We start from the raw sequence: 19,814 nt of genomic DNA on the forward strand, positions 1-19,814 counted from the left end.
CTTTTTATGCACTGTTATCTCGTGATAACGACTAATTATCTCGTTCTCTCGATATAACAACGATTGTTTTCTCGTGATAATAAATTCATTATTTTGTTATCACGATCTATGGTCAGCCGTCTGTGAGACGAGGGCGCAGGGACCGTCTACAAAGTGCAACCCCGAAAAGAGATGCTACAAAAAATATTCAGTAACTTCACTATTATTCAGTGTAGTGTCACCAAAATCACTCCACACATCAATGGTCTCCTGCTGGTTATACTACAACTGTTAGTTTGGACAAATGTCTGCATAATTTTGGGGAATTGAATAATATTCAATAACTTGACTCTTATTCAGTGTAGTGTCACCAAAATTAGTTCAAACCAGGGGTCTCCCTGTTGGTTATACTACAACTGTATAATGTCATGGCTGTCTCATGGCCACTGCCTTTGAACCAATCAAATGATGATTGGGTGACTAATTCACCAGCCAATCAGGAGCAACTTTTAATAATTAAGCTCTACCTGCAATGTTCATTTTTCAGTTTTTACTGCAAAGCCACTATGATGAGCAAAGAAATTTTCAATACTCAATGCTTCAGATTCCATTGAAAATTTGCCTCCAGAAATTCCTCAAAGTTATGCCAAACCACATTTGTCCAAACTAAGTATAACCAGCAGGAGACCATTGATGTGTGGAGTGATTTTGGTGACACTACACTGAATAATGGGGAAGTTATTGAATATTTTTTGTAGCATCTCTTTTCGGGGTTGCACTTTGTCGTCCCTGCGCCCTTGTCTCACAGACGGCTGACCATAGAGACCAATGTTATTTGTCCAGCCGGAGGAGCGCTTGCTTCGATGAAAATACGGTTGTAGCTCGTTGTCTACCTTACCACGGTAGTAAAGAGTCGTTGAGATAACGAAATAATTAATTCGTTATCACGTGAAAACAATATTTGTTATATCGAGATAATAAGTTGTTATCACAAGATAACAGTGCATAAAAAGAAGAAAAATCCATGGCCGTTCTCGGCTTCCGTAGGTTGGAAGTGAGCAGGACTTACACCAAACAAGATTAAGCAATATTTGAGTCAGAATCTGAAGACAGCTCGTGGGTTGATTAATTACGATCAGTCAAATCTTATCAAACCACACCCGCACAGCAGAGTTCTTGACTGATAAACTCTTCATAAATAACAGCTAAGGATATTGTTTTCCTCGCAAACTTTCTGACTCTTTGTCAATGTCAGTCTGCTGGTCGGTCCACCACTTTGGTCCAGACTGAAATATCTCAACAGCGATCAACTATTGATATTCCTCTCAGGATAAACTGTAATAGCTTTCATGGTCCTCTGACTTTTCCTCTAGCTGCCAGCATCTTTGGCTTATGACCAAAACTAATAACATTCCCATTTGCTATGGTTTGTATTTAGTGCCAATAAGGAAGGAAAGAAAAGATTATAAAACAATAGCATAGACTCACCTGATGCCTCCGTCTCAGCTCAGGTGGGGGTGCTGTGGGTGGAGTTGGAGGGGTTTGGGAAGGAACCGGAGAGTTGAGCAGTTCAGTCAGGCTGGCGTTGGGGTTATGTGGGGTGATCTTGTACTGGCCCCCCTCTCTTCTTAAGTCGAGGCCAAAAATGTCTGAGAGCAGCTCAGTCTCGCTGGTGTTGACTGCCAGGTCAGCCAGGTCCTCCTTTGGGGAGCTGCGGTCAGAGGCTCTCTTCTCTCTGTCCTCCCCTTCACCCCTCACCTCGTCCTGGGTGGGATCAGGCATGTTGGCCAGCAGCTCTGACACCTGCAGATGGAGGGAGTTTATGTATTTAGGAACAACTCTTAATATATTTAGTTTGTTTAAGTGACCCTTTAATTATACACAGAAACCTTTATGGTCTTGGCTCCCTCCACCAGATTGCCCCCCATGAAGGTGTTGTAGAAGATTCGACAAAATCCCCGGGCCACACTGAACGCCGCATGGAGGAGGCCTAGCAGCACTGTCCAGTAGAAAGACACCAAGGTGGTCACCATGTCCTTCACTGTCATGTTCTTTAACTTCTTCATCTGCTTCTTCAAACTCTTCATGGACAGCACCTGAAGAGAGAGAAAAAGTGGAGGTGAATTACTTGTTCAGTGGTGCTAGCTGTTGAGTAAGAACAAGATTGTTCAATGCCCAACATTTACACATTGTCATGTAACCCAATCAAACACCATCAACAGTTATGTATCATGAACAACCTACACCTTTAGTCTGGTTAACTGACTGATTATTAGGGATGGACAGATTCATCAGCCAACCACCGGAATCAGATGACATTCACTGATGGCAGTGGCCAATGTGTATCTGATGTGTCACATTAATTTTGCTCAATAACATTTGTGAGCTACTGGCTAGGAATAAGCCTACCATCAGTTTGAAAGGTTCTAAAAAAATGGTAAAACTAAAACATCTCTTTCTCAATTTACATTTTTTTTTTTCAAAGAAAATTCAATAGGAAACCTCCATAGCTCACTTAATGAATGACAGTTTATGAATCAAAAAAGCATTTTTGTGCTGCGTTTGTGGCCAGATACTTGACACACAGACATTACTATTTACTATTTGTCTGATCATCAGCTGTGTTTGGGGCTGTGTGTGCTCTGACCTTTATGAGCAGCATGACATTGTAGCGCAGAGCTAATAGTGCCATGCGGATGGTGGTCACAGAGAAGAATCCCATCTCAGGGTTCTCCTCGTCTGGCTTCTCCCGCTCACTCTCCTCTTTGACTGCTGACCGCTCACCAGCATCAGACATCTGAGCTGCCAGCTGCATTTCAAAGATGGTGTCCTCGCAGAAGTTCACAAACAGTTCCATCTTCTCCTTCTCCCCTCCTTCATTTACCACATCAAAGATGAACTGGCGCTTGGATTCTTTGACCTGGACAGAAGGTAAAATAAGTGAGATTTATGAATTGCTTTGTCACTATTGAACAGTGTAACCAAATCAAAGTGTTGTCTAGTTGAAGTGACACATTTTATGTTCATTGATTTATGCTGTATAAATCTGATCTATATCCTTACCTGAGGTTTCTCCCACTGTGTTCGACTGGACTCGCTGATCTCAAAGTAGACCCTCTCGATGCGCTTTGCACTGCCCATGATCTCAATCCGGCCCAGGTAGGGTTGGAAGTAATTCAGGACGCTCTCTGCCAGCTCCAGGAAGGTCTGCAGCCGTGTGTCATGAGGCATGTGCTCCGAGAGATTGGTCAGGAGAACCGCCACATTGAAGCCAATGTCCTTTTGAAAACACAGTTCACTTAAATGACTTTTTATTACTTTTGAATAAAAAAGTTTTCCTTTTCAGCACTTCCCCCACTAGAGGTGTGGACATTTCTTGATCGTAACATGCATCGCGATGTGGATGTGGAAGATTCTGCATTGACGCAGAGACAGAGCATGATCAAGAGTCTGTAGCTTATGTTGATTGTTTATTGTCCAGCCTCAGCTGGACAATAAAGTTATGTTGAGACATTGCTCCAATGCTTTGAATTGTGGGCGGACATTAGGGTAACCTTACTTCTGTATTGTAGGAGGTATGTTGGAGGGAGGAAGAGATCTTCTGCGAGTGAGACATATTGGAGCACACATAGTTTTAATGAACTTGCTGGGAAGCACAAACTGGACAAGAACCACGCTGTGTGACTTCTTCCTCACAACAATTACGAATCACGTTAGATAAAATAAAAAAAATAATAACTGTTACAGCAAGCCCAGCAAATCAGCCAAGATCTGAGGAGGCACTGTCAACTTTGCCATCCAACTCTGAGAAGGATGTGTGCAGCAGTCAATAAATGCCTTATCTTAAAGCTGCCATGTGAAAACAATATTATTGTAGATTACAACAAACGTGTCAGGCACTGCAGATGGATAAATGTTTTGTTTGATGTATTGAAAAGATGCAGCTTTTATCTTGTAGACTTCTGTAGTCTGATTATTGGAAGGACTTAATGAATAAAAGGGAAATTTAAATGATGAAAAGTGGCCATGTGCAGTAATATAGATCACTGAGGATGCCATACACTGAGATGCATAGAGGATTGATTAGCATTTGAATTGTTGATGGCTGAATCTTAATCGAATCACGAGGCCAGTGAAGATTCACACCTCTATTCCCCACTATAAAGGATCAAAAGCAATGATGGAAATGGGGGGAACTGCGTGGTATTGCAGGGAACGACATTCGTGCTCAAAATACGAAAATCTATACAGTATTTTTATAGGGTGCTGCTGTCTGTATTAGGGAAATGAAGATGTTCATGTATTTTGCAATGTGTGAAGAGAACATCACTACAGTTGATGCGGACAATGCTCATTGCCACAAGAACAACAAGTCTTTAGGCTGTATGAACGGAAATACAAGAAATCTCTCCAAACATCCAGCGAGAGTGTATCACGTATATACAGGCAGAGAAATGCAGGTATACCCATCGAATCCAGGTGTGTTATGGAGTTTACTATACAAACATGGGTTAATAATCAAAAGTCACCATTAACATATGTCACACACATGTGACATATGTTTCCGAGTTTGGTGAGTTTTGGGGTATGTTCTGGCCTCCAAATATGCGATACCGTGGGCAGAAGAATAATAATAAACAATCCTTACAGATAGGGCCTTCGCAGGTTTCCTGCTTGGGCCCTAATAATAATAAATAATCCTTACAGATACAATAGGGTCAACATTAGCTTGCTGATTGTTGAGCTATAAATAAGGTGCGTTCATTAATTTAGTCAGAAATGGTTGTTTGGGAAATCACAGTTCCAGTTTCAGAGCACTCAGAGCATATGTCTGTCAGAAATATATTTTTGGACATAAATTAAAACTGGAAAGTCCTGGAAAATTGAAAGAGATTAAATTAAAAAGATTATTATTTGACTACACCAACAGAAATAATCAATGCATAATTAAACTTGAAAAGAAAAGGGAAATTACAAATGCAAGTTTAACATGTAAATTGATAACTTGTAAAGTGAGTAAATGAAAATAGAGAAATTGAAAATGCCAAAGCTTAAATGGAAATGCTCAAACTGAAAGCTTGAATTGTAAAGATTGAAAATGGCAACGCGAATAAGACAAGGGAAACATCGTATATGAAGCTCAAAGTGGGGAATAGTAAAGCTCAATGACAATAATTAAAGCTTAAACAGAAAACACTAAATTCATTTTAGTATTGAGTAATTATATAGTTATAATTATATAGTATATACAATTAATTTAGACTTTGGCAACATTGTCAATGTAAATGTAAATGTAAATGTAAAAACATTCCCAAGTTTGGTTCTCCATTTAAAACTTGGCCTTTTTCCTCCAGTGTTCTGAACCATCCATTCTCAAAATAAATAAGACCCTTGAGGATAGAATCAAAAAGATTTCTCTTAAAACTTGGGTCTATTTTCTTGAGCTGTTACACTGTAATTTGCAGGCTAAAATCTAAAGCTTTACCCAACTTTAAAAAGTGAAATGCATATGCATGACAGCACATGCAGATGCATACAGCACCCTACAAATCAATCAGGTTTTATCATTTTAAACTACCTTAAACTAAATAATGTAGAGGCAGTTTTTAAGCATTCTAACGTGAATCAAATGAGTACAAAGTTGCTACAGTGTGAATACCACAGTATGTTGTTTTCTCTCTTCCTTATCAATGCTGTCCAGGTCGAGCTTAGAAACAAGTTCAAGACCATCTACTTCTTATCCCACCTGACTCCAATTAAATGCGACAAAACAAAGGGATTTGTTGGTGTCTGACTGAGCTGTGGGTCACAAGCGGGAAATACAAAAACATACAAAGAATTGTACTAAATATCTACTACAATAGATAAAAAAATACCCCCAACTCCTTTATCAAGTCAAACATATGGAGAGGCATAAGAAAAAACAAAAGTGAGATGTTAAACAATTCTCTAAGAATAGATTTTAATAACAGATTAATCATTCTGAAGGGCTTACATTTGGACAGTTCAAGGCCTTTAGAGACTTTTTAACAGATATGTAAAACATCAAAACATTTACCTTGGCTGGCTCATGAAAGCGCTCCACAAATTCTTCGTAGTCCAGCAGTTCATTCTCATCAGTCTCAGCACAGGAGAGCAGGAACTCTGTCTCAGACTGGGTGTAGTGTTTATGGCTCTCCATGGCCTTATGGAAGTCTCTCTTAGAGATGACACCTGTGAGCCCATTCAGAAGTCTATAAATCATCAGCAGCTCTCTTCAAGTCACTCTGGAAATCTCTTTACATTCAAATGATTCTGAAGGAAATATGTTGTCAGAGCCTTGCCTTTTCCGTCAGGGTCATACTCCTTGAAGGTGTCTGAGGAGGTCAGGTCTTTCAGTTTGAGGAACATGTCAAAGAACTTGAGGATCATCTCCACATTGTTGGAGGACTCCACCAACATGTCCACCATCTGCTTCCCAATGGTCCCATTCACCACATTACCTGTCAGACAAGACAACACATTTACAATCTTGGAATTCTCTTGAAACCACAACACACACATTTTAAAAGCCTTTATCAAACTATCTGCAATATTTGAGCCTATTCCCAGACTTACCATTATTTTCAGTGTCAATTAATGCATGGAAAACCCTTTAGATTAATCAACAAATTATTTGGTCTATAAAATGTCAGAAAAAGGTCTATTTCAAAGTCCAATATGACATCCTCTAAAGTCCTGCTTTATCTACAACCAAAAGACATTTATTTTACTGTCACAGAGAAGGAAAGAAACCAGAAAATATTCTGGAATCAGAGAATTAAAAATATCGCCCGTTGCCTGTGGAAATTTCCTAAATGGGATACGTGTCACACAAAACACAACAGTGACATCTTCAGTGACTTCCTGTGTCCAGTGAGTGGCGCTATGGATATGACGCAGTATTGATGCATAGAAGGATTGAGGATTAAACCCTCTACGTGTGAGCAATTTGGTGTAGATGGGAACTTGTATGTTGAAGTTGTAAGGACTTCCTGCTTATGGCGAGGGATCGAAATTGACCACCCCCCGCCACGCCTATCAGGTGTAACGGAGGCGAAAGCTTTTGACAACATATCATCTTCAAGGTCTGAGGATACCACCAGGTACAACGCAGGCTGTTGAAGGTATGAGGATGCTACTGAGTGAATGTGAAGTCTGTAGTGTTAAATCTGTAGGACGAGTTAGTTAAAGTACGAGGCTTAGAAACTGGGTCCGTACAGAATGGGAAAAGCCATAAGGGGGTCATCGAAATTAACCGCACTGCCACGCCCACCAGGTATATCGGAGGCAAAAGCTTTTGACAAGGTGTCAGCATCAAGGTATGAGGATAATACTAAGTGACTGTGAAGTCTGTGGCACTAAATCTGTAGGACAAGTGAAATCAAGTACGAGGCATAGAAATGGGGTTTAAATAGGTGAAAATGGTGGCGAAATCTCAACTTTGAACCAAAATGGCAGACTTCCCGTTGGACTGAGGGTATGTGTCCAAGAGGGTTTTTTGTGCGTCTTGTCATGATACTTATGCGTATCGAATTTCGTTGATGTGTGTGCTTGTAGGAGGCGGGGCTTCAAGTTTGAAATATTCCAGGGGGCGCTATGGAGCCATCATTTCACGCACCACAGTATTGATGCATAGACGTATTCAGGGTGAACCCCTCTACATGTGTAACCAATTTGGTGTAGATGGGAACTTGTATGTTGAAGTTATAAGGACTTCCTGCTTTATGGCGAGGGATCGAAATTGACCACGTTGTCACGCCCACCAGGAATAATGTAGGCAAAGCTTTTGACAACTTTTCATCATCAAGGTATGAGGATGAGACTTAGTGACTGTGAAGTCTGTGGCGTTAAATTTGTAGGACAAGTTAAATAAAGTACGAGGCTGGAAATGGGTAAAAATGGCTGCTTTGAACCAAAATGGTCAACTTCCTGTTGGACTGAGGGTATGGGTCCAAGAGGGTTTTTTGTGTGTCTAGTCATGATACATATGTGTATTGACTTTCGTTCATGTAGGTGCATGAAGGAGGAGGGGCTGAGGGTAAACATATTCCAGGGGGCACTATAGAGTCCCCTGGCCACACCCACACCCAATCACATTGGATTCTAATAGCGGCACACACATGTGACATATGTTTCCGAGTTTGGGGTATGTTCTGGCCTCCAAATATGCGATACAGTGGGCAGAAGAATAATAATAAACAATCCTTACAGATAGGGCCTTCGCAGGTTTCCTGCTTGGGCCCTAATAATAATAAATAATCCTTACAGATACAATAGGGCCTTCGCAGGTTTCTTGCTTGGGCCCTAAAAATTATAATTTAAAGCAACATTATGTAGAAATTGGCATTTTGTGAGATTGAGTGCCCCCCACAGTTACTGACTGTGACACCACTGTGGTTAATACAACACAACAATGTTATATGTTGAAAACCTGTATGCTGAAGTAAAACATTTTTTTTTTAAAAATTTTGTATGTTTATACAAAGTATGTTTATTGGGTTTTTCAAGGACAGGGAGCATGTACATTGCTATAACAAGCCTCTGTGAGAAACAGAGTCAAAGTGAGATGATGTTCAGTTTAAACAAAGCACAAATATAAAGAATACTATATGGAGAAAATTGAACAAGATGTAAATACAAGGAGAAATAAAATAAAAAATAACAATAAGTAGTCAACATAGCATGAATACTAGAAATTATTTTGAACGAAAAGGCAACAGGGAAAAAAAAAACAATGAAGAAAGAGAGAAACAAACAAATAAATAAATAAATAAAATAAAAGCACTGACATTGGCAACTACAGTTATGTGAATGTAAAATACCATGAGTAGGACCTTATCGCGTACTATCAAGGACATGAGATCTACAAGTCAAACGATCGCTATTGGGTTGCTGACCATGTATCGAGAAGCGGTTTCCAGATTTTGAAGAAAACATTTTTCTTGTTGGCAAGGCTATAACGAAGGCGCTCCATATGAATCACATTTCCAAGCTCCCTCAGCCAATGGTGGAATGTAGGGCTAGACTCAGATTTCCATTGTTGTAGAATGAGGTGTTTAGCTAGTAGAGTGCAGAATGAGATGGCCTGAGCAATGTGGTTGTCTATTGCAGGGTTCACAGACAGCCCAAATATGGCAAGAAGAGGGTCTGGTACTATTGTTATATTATAGAACTTTGATATATAGTCAAATATGAGAGCCCAGAAGGAGTGTAGGCTGGGGCATAGCCACAGCTGGTGGGCGAGTGTACCTGTGTCCTGTTTGCACTAATCGCACAGGGGGAAAATGTCAGAATATATAGTATTGAGCCTTGATTTGATGTAGTAAAGTCTATGTACAATCTTGAATTTTATGAGGCGGTGTCTGACATTTATGAGAATTTATTTAGAATTGCCTTCCATGTATCATCTGTGATTTCGGCACCCAGCTCTTCTACCCAAGTCCTCCTAAATTTAGCGTTGGACAATACAGAATGGGCCTGCAGGGATGAATATAGAATTGAGATGGATCCCTTGCGGTTAAAATTGTGGCGAACAATGCTGTCAAGTACAGTATGTGCCGGCTTGGTTTCGTAGTGTGGTAAGTGGGTCCTATTGTAGCTTCCTTTTTGGAGATATCTAAAAAAATGTGATGATGGTATGTTGTGGGACTGATGCAGTTGTTGAAAGAATGCAAGATTCCCCTCGGTGTACAAATCTCCAATTTTGACAATGTTCTTATCCTTCCAGATAGAGAAAATGGGATCATCTAAACCTGGAATGAAAGCATGATTTTTGCAAATAGGGCTATCTAGGTAGACTTTGGGAGATTTAGGAAAGATTGAATTTGCCTCCATGTTCTCAAGGTATTTAGAATGACAGGCTTTGCTATGTATGTTGGGAGTTCAGCCTCGGCGGGACTGTTCAAAAGCGCGGAAAGAGATGTACTTCCACAGGCTGCCTGTTCAATCTGAAGCCAAGAAGGTTTTGAAATTTGAGTGGGGTCCGCTGTTAGACTTTTGCACCACAGGTACAGATTTCTCAAGTTTGCTGCCCAGTAATAGAGTTGAAAACGAGGGAGGCCAAACCTTCCACTTAATTTGTCCTTGCATACCGTAGGTACTACTTCGTTGTGGCCGAGTTCACGCGAGAATCACGCACCTTTTTAGTGGAGGATCAATTGTGTTTTCGTGAGAAGCGGCAATGTGCCCAAACAACCACCAGGTGGCATCTGTGAGCAGGAGGACGACAACATGCAGCAGCAGGGAGCAGTGACCATGAACGGGAATGGACAGAGTTGCCTGATTTATGTTTCTGTTCGTTGTTGCTTAAATACAAGAATGTAGCTAATAATACCTCACCCACTCCACACCTCATTCCAACTCCTTCCTTCAGCCTGTCGCTACAGGGTCCCTCTAGCAAGGACAAACTTAGTGAAAAAAATCATTCATCCGCCATCATCATCATCAACAACTCACTATGAAGCCTTTTAAATGTCTTTTAAGGTCTTATTCTTTGTATTTTGTATTTATCGGTGATAATCCCATTTTATGTTTATCTGTTTTCGTTTTGCTTTTATGTTTAACTGTGGTCTTTTTTTGTGCACACGTCAAAGACCCTAAAGACATCTGAGGTTGTGATTTCGCTCGTTCGCTTGCTGCAACCACGGCTAATAAGCGGAGGCAGAAACAATTACGCACAGCCTACAGAAGTTTCTACGTCCATATAAGCATTTAAGAAATGATTCTTATCAGTTCCATAATAAAGAGAGGATTTTTACTCAACGAATAAATGTATAAAGATCAGTTTTTAGGTTGAAGACACGACAGCAGCACGTATGTCCAGACGCTGATGTGTGTCAGCTGGGGCAGCGGGTCGGTGATCCATAAGACACATGAGAGCATTACGAATGATGTATAGCTCCCCTGGTAGAGCAGCTCCCTCAGGAAGCAGAATCGTCCACTAGTATGGGTTCGAATCTCAGTACAAGCAGTACCTTTAGTTAATGTGTTTTCTTTTCTCATCATCATTATGATCACATATAGCTCCAAGTTTGAGCAAATAAATGAGCAAATGAGCATTAATTCTCCGCCGGGCTGCGGCACCAGCTTTCCTGCTTGTGTACATAAAATACATTAAATTCTGACACCACAACTGTAGCGTACCGAATATCAATAGATGATAACCAGAAAAAAAAAAAAAAACGTTCTATTGATCTGATTCACTGGCTTCATGGACGTCGGAACTATTTTCTGAGAGGGGGGGCGGGGGAAGCACGCACTTTTATCAATGATTAAAGATTTGATTTGAAGTTATTTTATCATGGCGTGCAGTTATAAGAGAACTATATGGATGATCACGGCATCTTTATTGTTAAGAAAATGAAACTGTGATCACTAAATCAAGCCATTTAAGGAACATAACAGCATTGGCACCGTTTCCCAGATTCGATCGTTCTTAAGGACTTAAGAAGGGTTCGGCTAAGAAGGAGCGCTAAGATACAGGTGTTTCCCAGATGCGTTCTTAACTACCTTCTTAGGAGAACCTTAAGATCAAGCCAAAGAAGCTTCTTAAGAAGCTCTTAGTGGGAGCTGTCCACCGCGGTGCTGCTGAAACTGAATCAAGCGATGCCAGGCAAATCGATCACCCACCTCTTTATCAGCGCATAAGTCACACACATAAGTCACCCCCCCCCCCCACACACACACAGGTGCAATTAGGCTACGCTTGTATCGTGTGTGTGTGTGTGGGCGGGGTGTGGGTGTGTGTGTGTGTTGACGGCCGCGTAGTGCTTTCTACCGATCCAGCATGGATCCACCAGGGAGGGATTGTGGATTGGAATGAGGGTGCCATCCATGGCATGGCGCAGGAGAATCGGTGTCACAGCTGCCACACTCCGTGACATCGATGCCTTGCTGAGGCCAGTGCCGTCCCCCACCACCTCCAGGAAGCTCCCCACTGCGTAAAAACGCAGCGCAGCCAGGAGCTGCACCTCCGGGCTGAGGGCAAAATTGCAGCGGGTTGCTCTCTGGATGTGTGGAGACACCAGAGTGATCAGCCGTTGGATCTCCGCACGGGGCAGCCGGTACTTTGCCTGGACAGCCCGGTCTGACAGCACGTCCAGTGGGGAGAAGTGCTGACGCACGTATGCATTTATGTAAACCGTCTGGCTTCGCGCACGGCGACGCTGTTGGTTCGCAGCGAGAATGTGCTGTATTGCAGCCATGGTTTCTCACACACGCAGACTTTGGCAACGCATTTATATAGAGTAGCGGGTGAAGCCTCTCTGGATGAGGTTCAGCTGAGTTTAATTACATCTGTTTCCTTGATATCTGTGAAATGCCACAGGGTTGTTGTATTTTTATGTGTAGTACTATAAACTCATATATGCAGATGTGTGTGGAAAACTTAAACGTGTAATTCAATAAAAAGTTTTTTCCCTTCTTCTTCTATTAACCTATGTTTCTTGCGCCAGTGGTTCGCAGCTATGAGCGCATTTCAATATTGAGCATTGTTTTATTATTTCGAAAAGTGGAGGATGTAAATTTCCCTGACGCGGCTTGATCACTGAGCATTTGGTCGCTAAGAAGGCTGTTAAGAGTGGGTCAGCTCGATCTTACATTTCCTTCTTTGTGAAAGATCTTCTTAAGCTAAGAGCGACTCTGGGAAACACATCCTTCTTTCACAGCGTTCTTAAGAGCGCTCCTAAGAAGATCTTAGCACTTAAGAGCTTCTTAACGAATCTGGGAAACGCAGCCATTGGCAGGGCCAGACACAGCTTAATGAGCTTCTCCACCTCCGAATGCAGGATGGACACATCCTGGATGGTGCTTACTTCTCGTCCCCTACACACATTCCTCAGTATGGGGGAATGCAAATGTTAAAGCATCTGGAACAAGTTCGCTTAACTGGAAAGACCACATCCATCCCCCACACTTTTGAAAAGCTTGCTACGCCAGTGCCCCCACCCCCACCCCCGCGCGCTGAGGACAGCAAAGAGGTCTGCAACAAATACATTGATCACTTGGCCAAGGGATCTCCTCCTGCAGGGTGACTGCTTCAGGGACTCACTCCGCTTTAAATAACCTTCTGTATATCCGACTACTGTGAAGCTGCTGATTATGTATTTTAATAAAGCTAGAGAAAACTGTCTGACATGACGTGGCGTCGTTCTTCTTTCTATAAGCCTGTTGTAGAAAATATAAGGAATAGAAAGCACAAATATTTGAGTTAAATTCTGACACCACAACTGAAAGAAAGAAAGCCAGTGAATCAGATCAATAGAACGTTTTTTGTTTTTTTTTCTGGTTATCATCTATTGATATTAGGTACGCTACAGTTGTGGTGTCAGAAATTAATGTATTTTATGTACACAAGCAGGAAAGCTGGTGCCGCGGCCCGGCGGAGAATTAATGCTCATTTGCTCATTTATTTGCTCAAACTTGGAGCTATATGTGATCATAATGATGATGAGAAAAGAAAACACATTAACTAAAGGTACTGCCTACGCTGAGATTCGAACCCATACTAGCGGACGATTCTGCTTACTGAGGGAGCTGCTCTACCAGGGGAGCTATACATCATTCGTAATGCTCTCATGTGTCTTATGGATCACCGACCCGCTGCCCCAGCTGACACACATCAGCGTCTGGACATACGTGCTGCTGTCGTGTCTTCAACCTAAAAACTGATCTTTATACATTTATTCGTTGAGTAAAAATCCTCTCTTTATTATGGAACTGATAAGAATCATTTCTTAAATGCTTATATGGACGTAGAAACTTCTGTAGGCTGTGCGTAATTGTTTCTGCCTCCGCTTATTAGCCGTGGCTGCAGCGAGCGAGCAAGCAAAATTACAACCTCAGATGTCTTTAGGGTATCAGATATTATTATAGGCTATTCTTATATTTAAGCAACATCCAGTCAGGCCGTGATATAGGCTCACGGGGGCGGACTGGGACAATAATTCAGGTCGGCAATTTTACCAGAAAACAAATGTTCCTTAAAAAACAACTAATGTCCATATTTTAGCTCTACTGAAAACAAAGAAAGCACAAGTGATTATCCAAGGTCACCCAGATAACTGAGGTGTCCCACCGCTGTGAAACAATCAGTCTGAATCAATCTGATACGGTTTAGCAGTCCCCCTCTCCATTCACTCCACCTGTAGCCTAAAACAGCGCCACTCTCCATTGCAGCTACATTGTGGTCAAATGTGGAATTGTCCCAAAATCGTTTGAGCTGCAATTCAGTACTATGCTTCCACCTAGTGGCTACAGTTGTCACTTACATTTCACGCGTTGCGTGAATCTCGCTCCCCGCGAGTGAAATGGCCACTTTGAAGTAGTACCTATTGTAGATGCTTCTTTGATATTCTCGCTATCTTGTTGTTCCAGATAAATGAGGAGATGATGGAGTCCAGTTTCTTGAAGTAGTATAGGGAAATATAGGCCGGTAAGCATTGGAACATGTATAGGAATCTAGGGAGAGTAACCATTTTCAGGGCATTAATGCGACCAACTAGGGAGATTAGTAGTGTATCCCAGAATTCAATGTTATGGCGTAATTGTTGGATCTTACTTTCCCAGTTGGAATTTAAGAGATCTCCATATTTTCTCGTAGCAATAATACCTAAGCTCTTGATTTGATTGTATACAATCTTGAAGGGCATTGTGTGTAGAAACTCTAGATCTACCTTATCCGACAATGGAAGCAATTAACTTTTGTCCCAATTAATAGTGTATCCGGAGAGGCTGTCGAATTTCTCAATTAAGTGTAACAAAGGGGGAAGGGTCACCTTGGGGCGTGATAAATACAATGTCATGTCATCCGCGAAAAGCGACAGGTGGTGTTTTGTCTAATGTATTTGAATTGGTTTGTAATCTGGGTCTGCTCTTATTTGGCTGGCAAGCACTTCAATGCATAAATTAATTAAATGTGGGGAGCAGGAGCAGAATTGCCGGACACCTCTCTGTAGGTCAAATGGCTGCGATGTCTCACCATTGGTGATAATGAAGGCTTGGGGTTGAGTATAGATGATATTAATCCAATTTATACATTTTTTGGCAAAGCCGAATCGGTTTAAGGTTGATAGCATAAATTTCCATTCTATATGATCAAATGCTTTTTCTGAATCCAAAGCGATGATAGCACACTCCTCTTTGTGGTCATGATACATTAAGTTGAAAAGACGCGGTAGGTTAGAGTAAATATGGCGACCAGGTACAAAGCCTGATTGGTCAGGGTGTATTAGTTTGTGAATGTGTTTACACAGTCTGTTGGACAGCACTTTACTCAGGATCTTCATTTCCATTTGGAGCAGGGATATGGGGCGGTAGGAAGACATATTTAGAGGGTCCCTGTCTTTTTTCAGTTTAACAGCTATGTTTGCCTGGTAGAGTGTGTTCGGCAGTTTAGAGGTTTCTTTTGAATGCTTCAACATCCGTAGAAGGGGCCGATTTTTGACAAGTATGATTTATAGAATTCAATGTTAAACCTGTCTGGCCCAGGGGCTTTGTTATTTGGGAATTGCATAGTAGCAGATGTGATCTCTTCTAGGGCTATATCAGCCTCTAGAACCAGTACTGCTTCAGTATCCAGTGTAGGAAGCTGCAATTTTGCTAGAAATTCATTGAGACTTTCCGGAGTGACAGAACATTTAGATTTATATAAGTTTTTGTAAAATTTAGCAAAGGATTTGTTAATCTCATCTTGGGAGGTTATTAATTTGCCATTCTTGTCCCTGATTTTATGGATGGCGTGGGACGCTTGTGTATGCCTTAGTTGTCTAGCTAAAAGGCTATGTGGCTTGTCCCCAAATTCAAAGTATTTCTGTTGTGTTTTGCATGGAGCCAACACGTTTTGTTATGTTCAAATTTCAACTTGGTGATTGCTTCCAGAGTTGCATCAGAGGGGTTTGCTTTATAAGAGTTTTCAAGGTTTTCTAAGTCCCAATTTATTTCTCTAAGTCGATTATTATCTTTTCTCTTCTTATTACCTACAAATGATATTATGTTGCCTCTTGTAATGGCCTCAGTGAAAATCTCCGCCAATTACAACATTATCAGACAAGTTTGGTATGCTGTTTAAAACCTTTTGAAAGAAGAGTGGGCTGTCGAAGTTGGGGCCATATACATTTACAAGTGTAATTGGAGTAGAGTTTAAAGAGCCAGATACAATTAGAAACCACCTTTCAGGGTCAGCGACAGTGGATGAATGGATAAAAGGGACATTTTTCCTGAACAATATTGCCACTGCTCTTGCTTTGGCACTAAAGTTAGCCTGGTATATCTGGTCTATCCAGTTGACCTTCAATTTGTTTTTAAATTCATGTTTGACATGGGTTTCTTGAAGAAATAGTATGTTCGCTGACAAAGATTTCAAATGTGAAAAAACTTTGGCATGTTTCATTATATGGCCCAAACCTCTCACATTCCAGCTCACCATCTTATATCCCTCCCACTGTGCATTAGTTGTTGGTGTCTTATGTGGTATCATCAAACACATATAAAAGGTACAGGTTGCCAAAAAAAAACAATAAAGGAAAAGAACAAAAAAAGTAGAAGAACTAACAGCCCCAGAATAACTGGGTAACTACCCCAAACGTAGTACCCTCCCTTAATAACAAGCTTAGGGTGACTAGAATACACAGAGAACTAAGGAGACCAGTTCTGGCCAAACATAGCTCCACATGACAGTATAACAGATGAGATGAGAGATGAGAGATGAGAGATGTTATGTTATTTCCGGGGCACTGAAGCAAAATAGTTTCCCGACTTAAACACTTATTGTCCAACACTTTTTTTTTTTTTTTACTTTTTAAATTGTCGAACATATTATTACTGTACTTTATTACCGTACTTAGCCTCCACTCACAGGGAATGGAGTAGGATGTTGATCGTCGTACCAGTCCTGAGACACACAGGCACGGTCTAATCCTGGCAAAGAGACTCACGATGGGGAGCAAGGAAGTGATTGGCGTTAGCTGGGTCGGAGAATATGCAGGAAGAGCCGTCCACCGTCATCCTGAAGCGGGTGGGATGAAGAAAGCCTAGCGGATTTTAGCCGCCTTACATTTCTCCCGGACCCCGTCGAATTGCTTTCGTTGGCACAAAGAAGATCTTTTTGTTGTTGTACTGGATGGGATGGTTCTCGCTGGCCAGCCTTAGGATTAAGTCCCGGGATTGTGGATGGTGAAGCCTGGCAATAAATGGTCTCGGAGGCGCGCTGTCGGCCGGCTTGGCAGCGAGACACCGGTGAGCGTGGTCAACTTTGAGCTCCATTTTGAAGTGCTCCTTCCCTAATATAGCTGGCATCAGCTCAGCAATAAATTCAGTAGGTCTTCCTTTCTCAGCGCCCTCTGGGATACCGACGATTCTGATGTTTTGACGTCTAGAGTCTAGGTCTTCCAACTTCACTTTCATATATTTGTTATCCGTCTTAAGGGTGATGCAGAATGACTCCAGAGCATCGATGCGACTATCGTGGTTATTGACACCAGATTCAAGCATCTGGAGATGCTCTTTGGTCTCGGTGATATACTTGGCTTGATAGACTGACAAATTTGTCCTCCAGGCTTTTATTCAGATTACCGATTGCAAAAAGCAGGTCAGATGGCGATGGCTCTTTTGACATTGAAAGCGTGCAGGCCGAATCCCCCGCTGTAGCATTAGCCTCGTGGCTTCTAGCTAGTTCACCAGACTTTTCTTCGGTCGAACACAAGCCTGAAGTTGGGTCCTTTGGTGCAGTCTTCTTAGGTGCAGGTTTAGGAGCCATGGTGTAAGGATTTAGGTCGGAAAGTGTGGGAAAAAATGTGTTTTAGTTTGGTTATTAGCGGAGCTATCCAAAAACACGTCTACGCCATAGCGTGTCTAGCAACGCCCCCATGTTGAAGTAAACATGTATGTAACGCTGTGGTCTTACCCTCTCACTGAAGTAACATAGTGCAGAAACAAGTGACAGAGACACCAATCACCCTGTTACAAGACACTGTACCAAAAATACAATGTTGCTTTAATAGTTGACATCTAAAAGGTTAATAACCATTGCAGATCTAATAGACAACAACTCACTCAGTGCCTTTTTTAATTTTAGATATATCCACAATTTGTAGAAATACACTTAGCAAACACGACTAAAGACTGATTAAGCAAAAGTCAATACACAGTGTAAATACTTTGATGACAACCCTGTGTGGCTCTGCCAGTAAAAATGCCCCTGCTTTAATTTTTAATACAGGTGTACTCATGAAAACAAACCTACCCTCCAGCATAGACAGCAGCATGACCACCATATCTTTCTGCAGATCCATCAATTCCTTCAGTAACTCTATCTGACTGGAGTCCTGAGGTGAAAAAAGAAAGAAAGACAAAGTTGTGTTAAGAATTTCCCATCCGTCTTCATGTTGTTCAACCATTTCAGAAAGAACTGATCCAGAGAGCTTTTTGCATTGATAATTTTCATTTTAAACTATCATATTTGAAGGTATTAGGGGCCATTAATGTAAAAAATTAAGAAAGAGAACAGGAGGTCCAGGCGAATGAGTCTGGTTCTTCCTAGGGCATTTTAAAGGCTACATTACAGTAAAGTGATGTCATTTTCTGAACTCATCAAACTGTTCTTCTTGTTCTAATATTTGTCTTTACCCACTTAATCATCAGTAATGTTTTGTCCCAGCCTATCTTTGAACCTCTCACAGTGCGATGTGGGATGACTGTTTTGAAACCATATGCTCAGCAACAAATCTGTCAGTTTACACCAATGGGACAAGACAAAACGGTGAATCGCTCCCATACCAAGGACGCTTTACTTCAGTGCCTCTGTGAGCTTTCCATACTGCCATCACGGGACTGGATGTCAAAGTGTCAACTACACAGCCTACAATTGCACCAACACAAGGTGTATTGCTTCAGCTCAGGAAAATGGATGCCCCTTCCTTATTGTAACTGTGTTGTCTCTGTGGTTAAAATTTACAAGAGGGATAGTTCTGCTGTTGGTGAAGCAACTTAGTGTCCAGCATCCAGAGACACACGATAACGCTTCTCTAAAATAACCCCCCAAAAAGGTGGAGAACCACTGTCTATGACCCACACAGTGACTTTAACTCACCTGAGACAATTTCATTTGCATATGAGCGAAGACATGGAGAAAACCAACCACAGCGTCCCACAGTCGACTATGGGCCAAACTCTGCTGGTTGCCAGTACACGGACCCTACAACATCATAAGTAACAATAAGAATCCCATCACATCTTACAAAAAAAGATAGTACAGATGGTAGAATATCAATGTCATGTTGCTTTTCAAGCTGCCAATTACTCCACACAGACAGCTGTTTTCCTTTCATACCCAAAGCAGACTACCATAGCTTTTGCTATCACAAAACTTTTCTTATTATTATAACTGTAAGTGTAAACATTTCCTCTAACTCTGCCAAATAAATATTATCTCTGCCTTACTTCATTTAGGCATCTGAATAAACAACAGCTCACTGGAGTAAAAAGGATCTCTTACAACTACTAATGGCTCTAAAACACCTTCAATTTGGATTATTTAAGGCCTTTTCATCAACTTTGAGAAGACTCTGAGAACTACATGTGTCAGTATCTTCTCATACCTGGATGTACTCGGTCAGTGTATTGAAAACCTGCTTGGCTACATTTATCGCCTTGGAAAAATTCCTCTGGCCCTGCTCGTCAATGACATCTTTACCAGAATAATACCAGTAGAAATCACTGATAGACTCCTGGAGGAGGCATAAGAGGGAAGGAAGGGGAAGAAAAGAAGACAAGAATAAGACTGATTAACTATGAGTAAATACATTGAGGAAGCAGCTTTT

General features: G+C 41.4%; 1 protein-coding gene across 13 annotated transcripts in view; it reads right to left on the reverse strand.

Annotated features, from left to right (window-relative positions):
- ryr2a (ryanodine receptor 2a (cardiac)) overlaps positions 1–19,814 on the reverse strand; it is a 333,069-nt gene that overhangs the window by 27,673 nt on the left and 285,582 nt on the right. For all 13 annotated transcript variants that reach the window (XM_084342544.1, XM_084342552.1, XM_084342553.1 and 10 more), the window contains 9 exons: positions 19,593–19,721; positions 19,085–19,189; positions 18,239–18,320; positions 6,303–6,461; positions 6,038–6,192; positions 3,043–3,258; positions 2,627–2,899; positions 1,869–2,075; positions 1,468–1,782 (listed from right to left, as the gene is read on the reverse strand). In XM_084342544.1, coding sequence (XP_084198670.1) covers positions 1,468–1,782; positions 1,869–2,075; positions 2,627–2,899; positions 3,043–3,258; positions 6,038–6,192; positions 6,303–6,461; positions 18,239–18,320; positions 19,085–19,189; positions 19,593–19,721 — 1,641 coding nt within the window. The remainder of the gene's footprint in view (positions 1–1,467; positions 1,783–1,868; positions 2,076–2,626; positions 2,900–3,042; positions 3,259–6,037; positions 6,193–6,302; positions 6,462–18,238; positions 18,321–19,084; positions 19,190–19,592; positions 19,722–19,814) is intronic.

Source organism: Pagrus pagrus (genome assembly GCF_965226575.1).
Source record: "Pagrus pagrus genome assembly, chromosome: 21".
NCBI lineage: Eukaryota > Metazoa > Chordata > Actinopteri > Spariformes > Sparidae > Pagrus > Pagrus pagrus.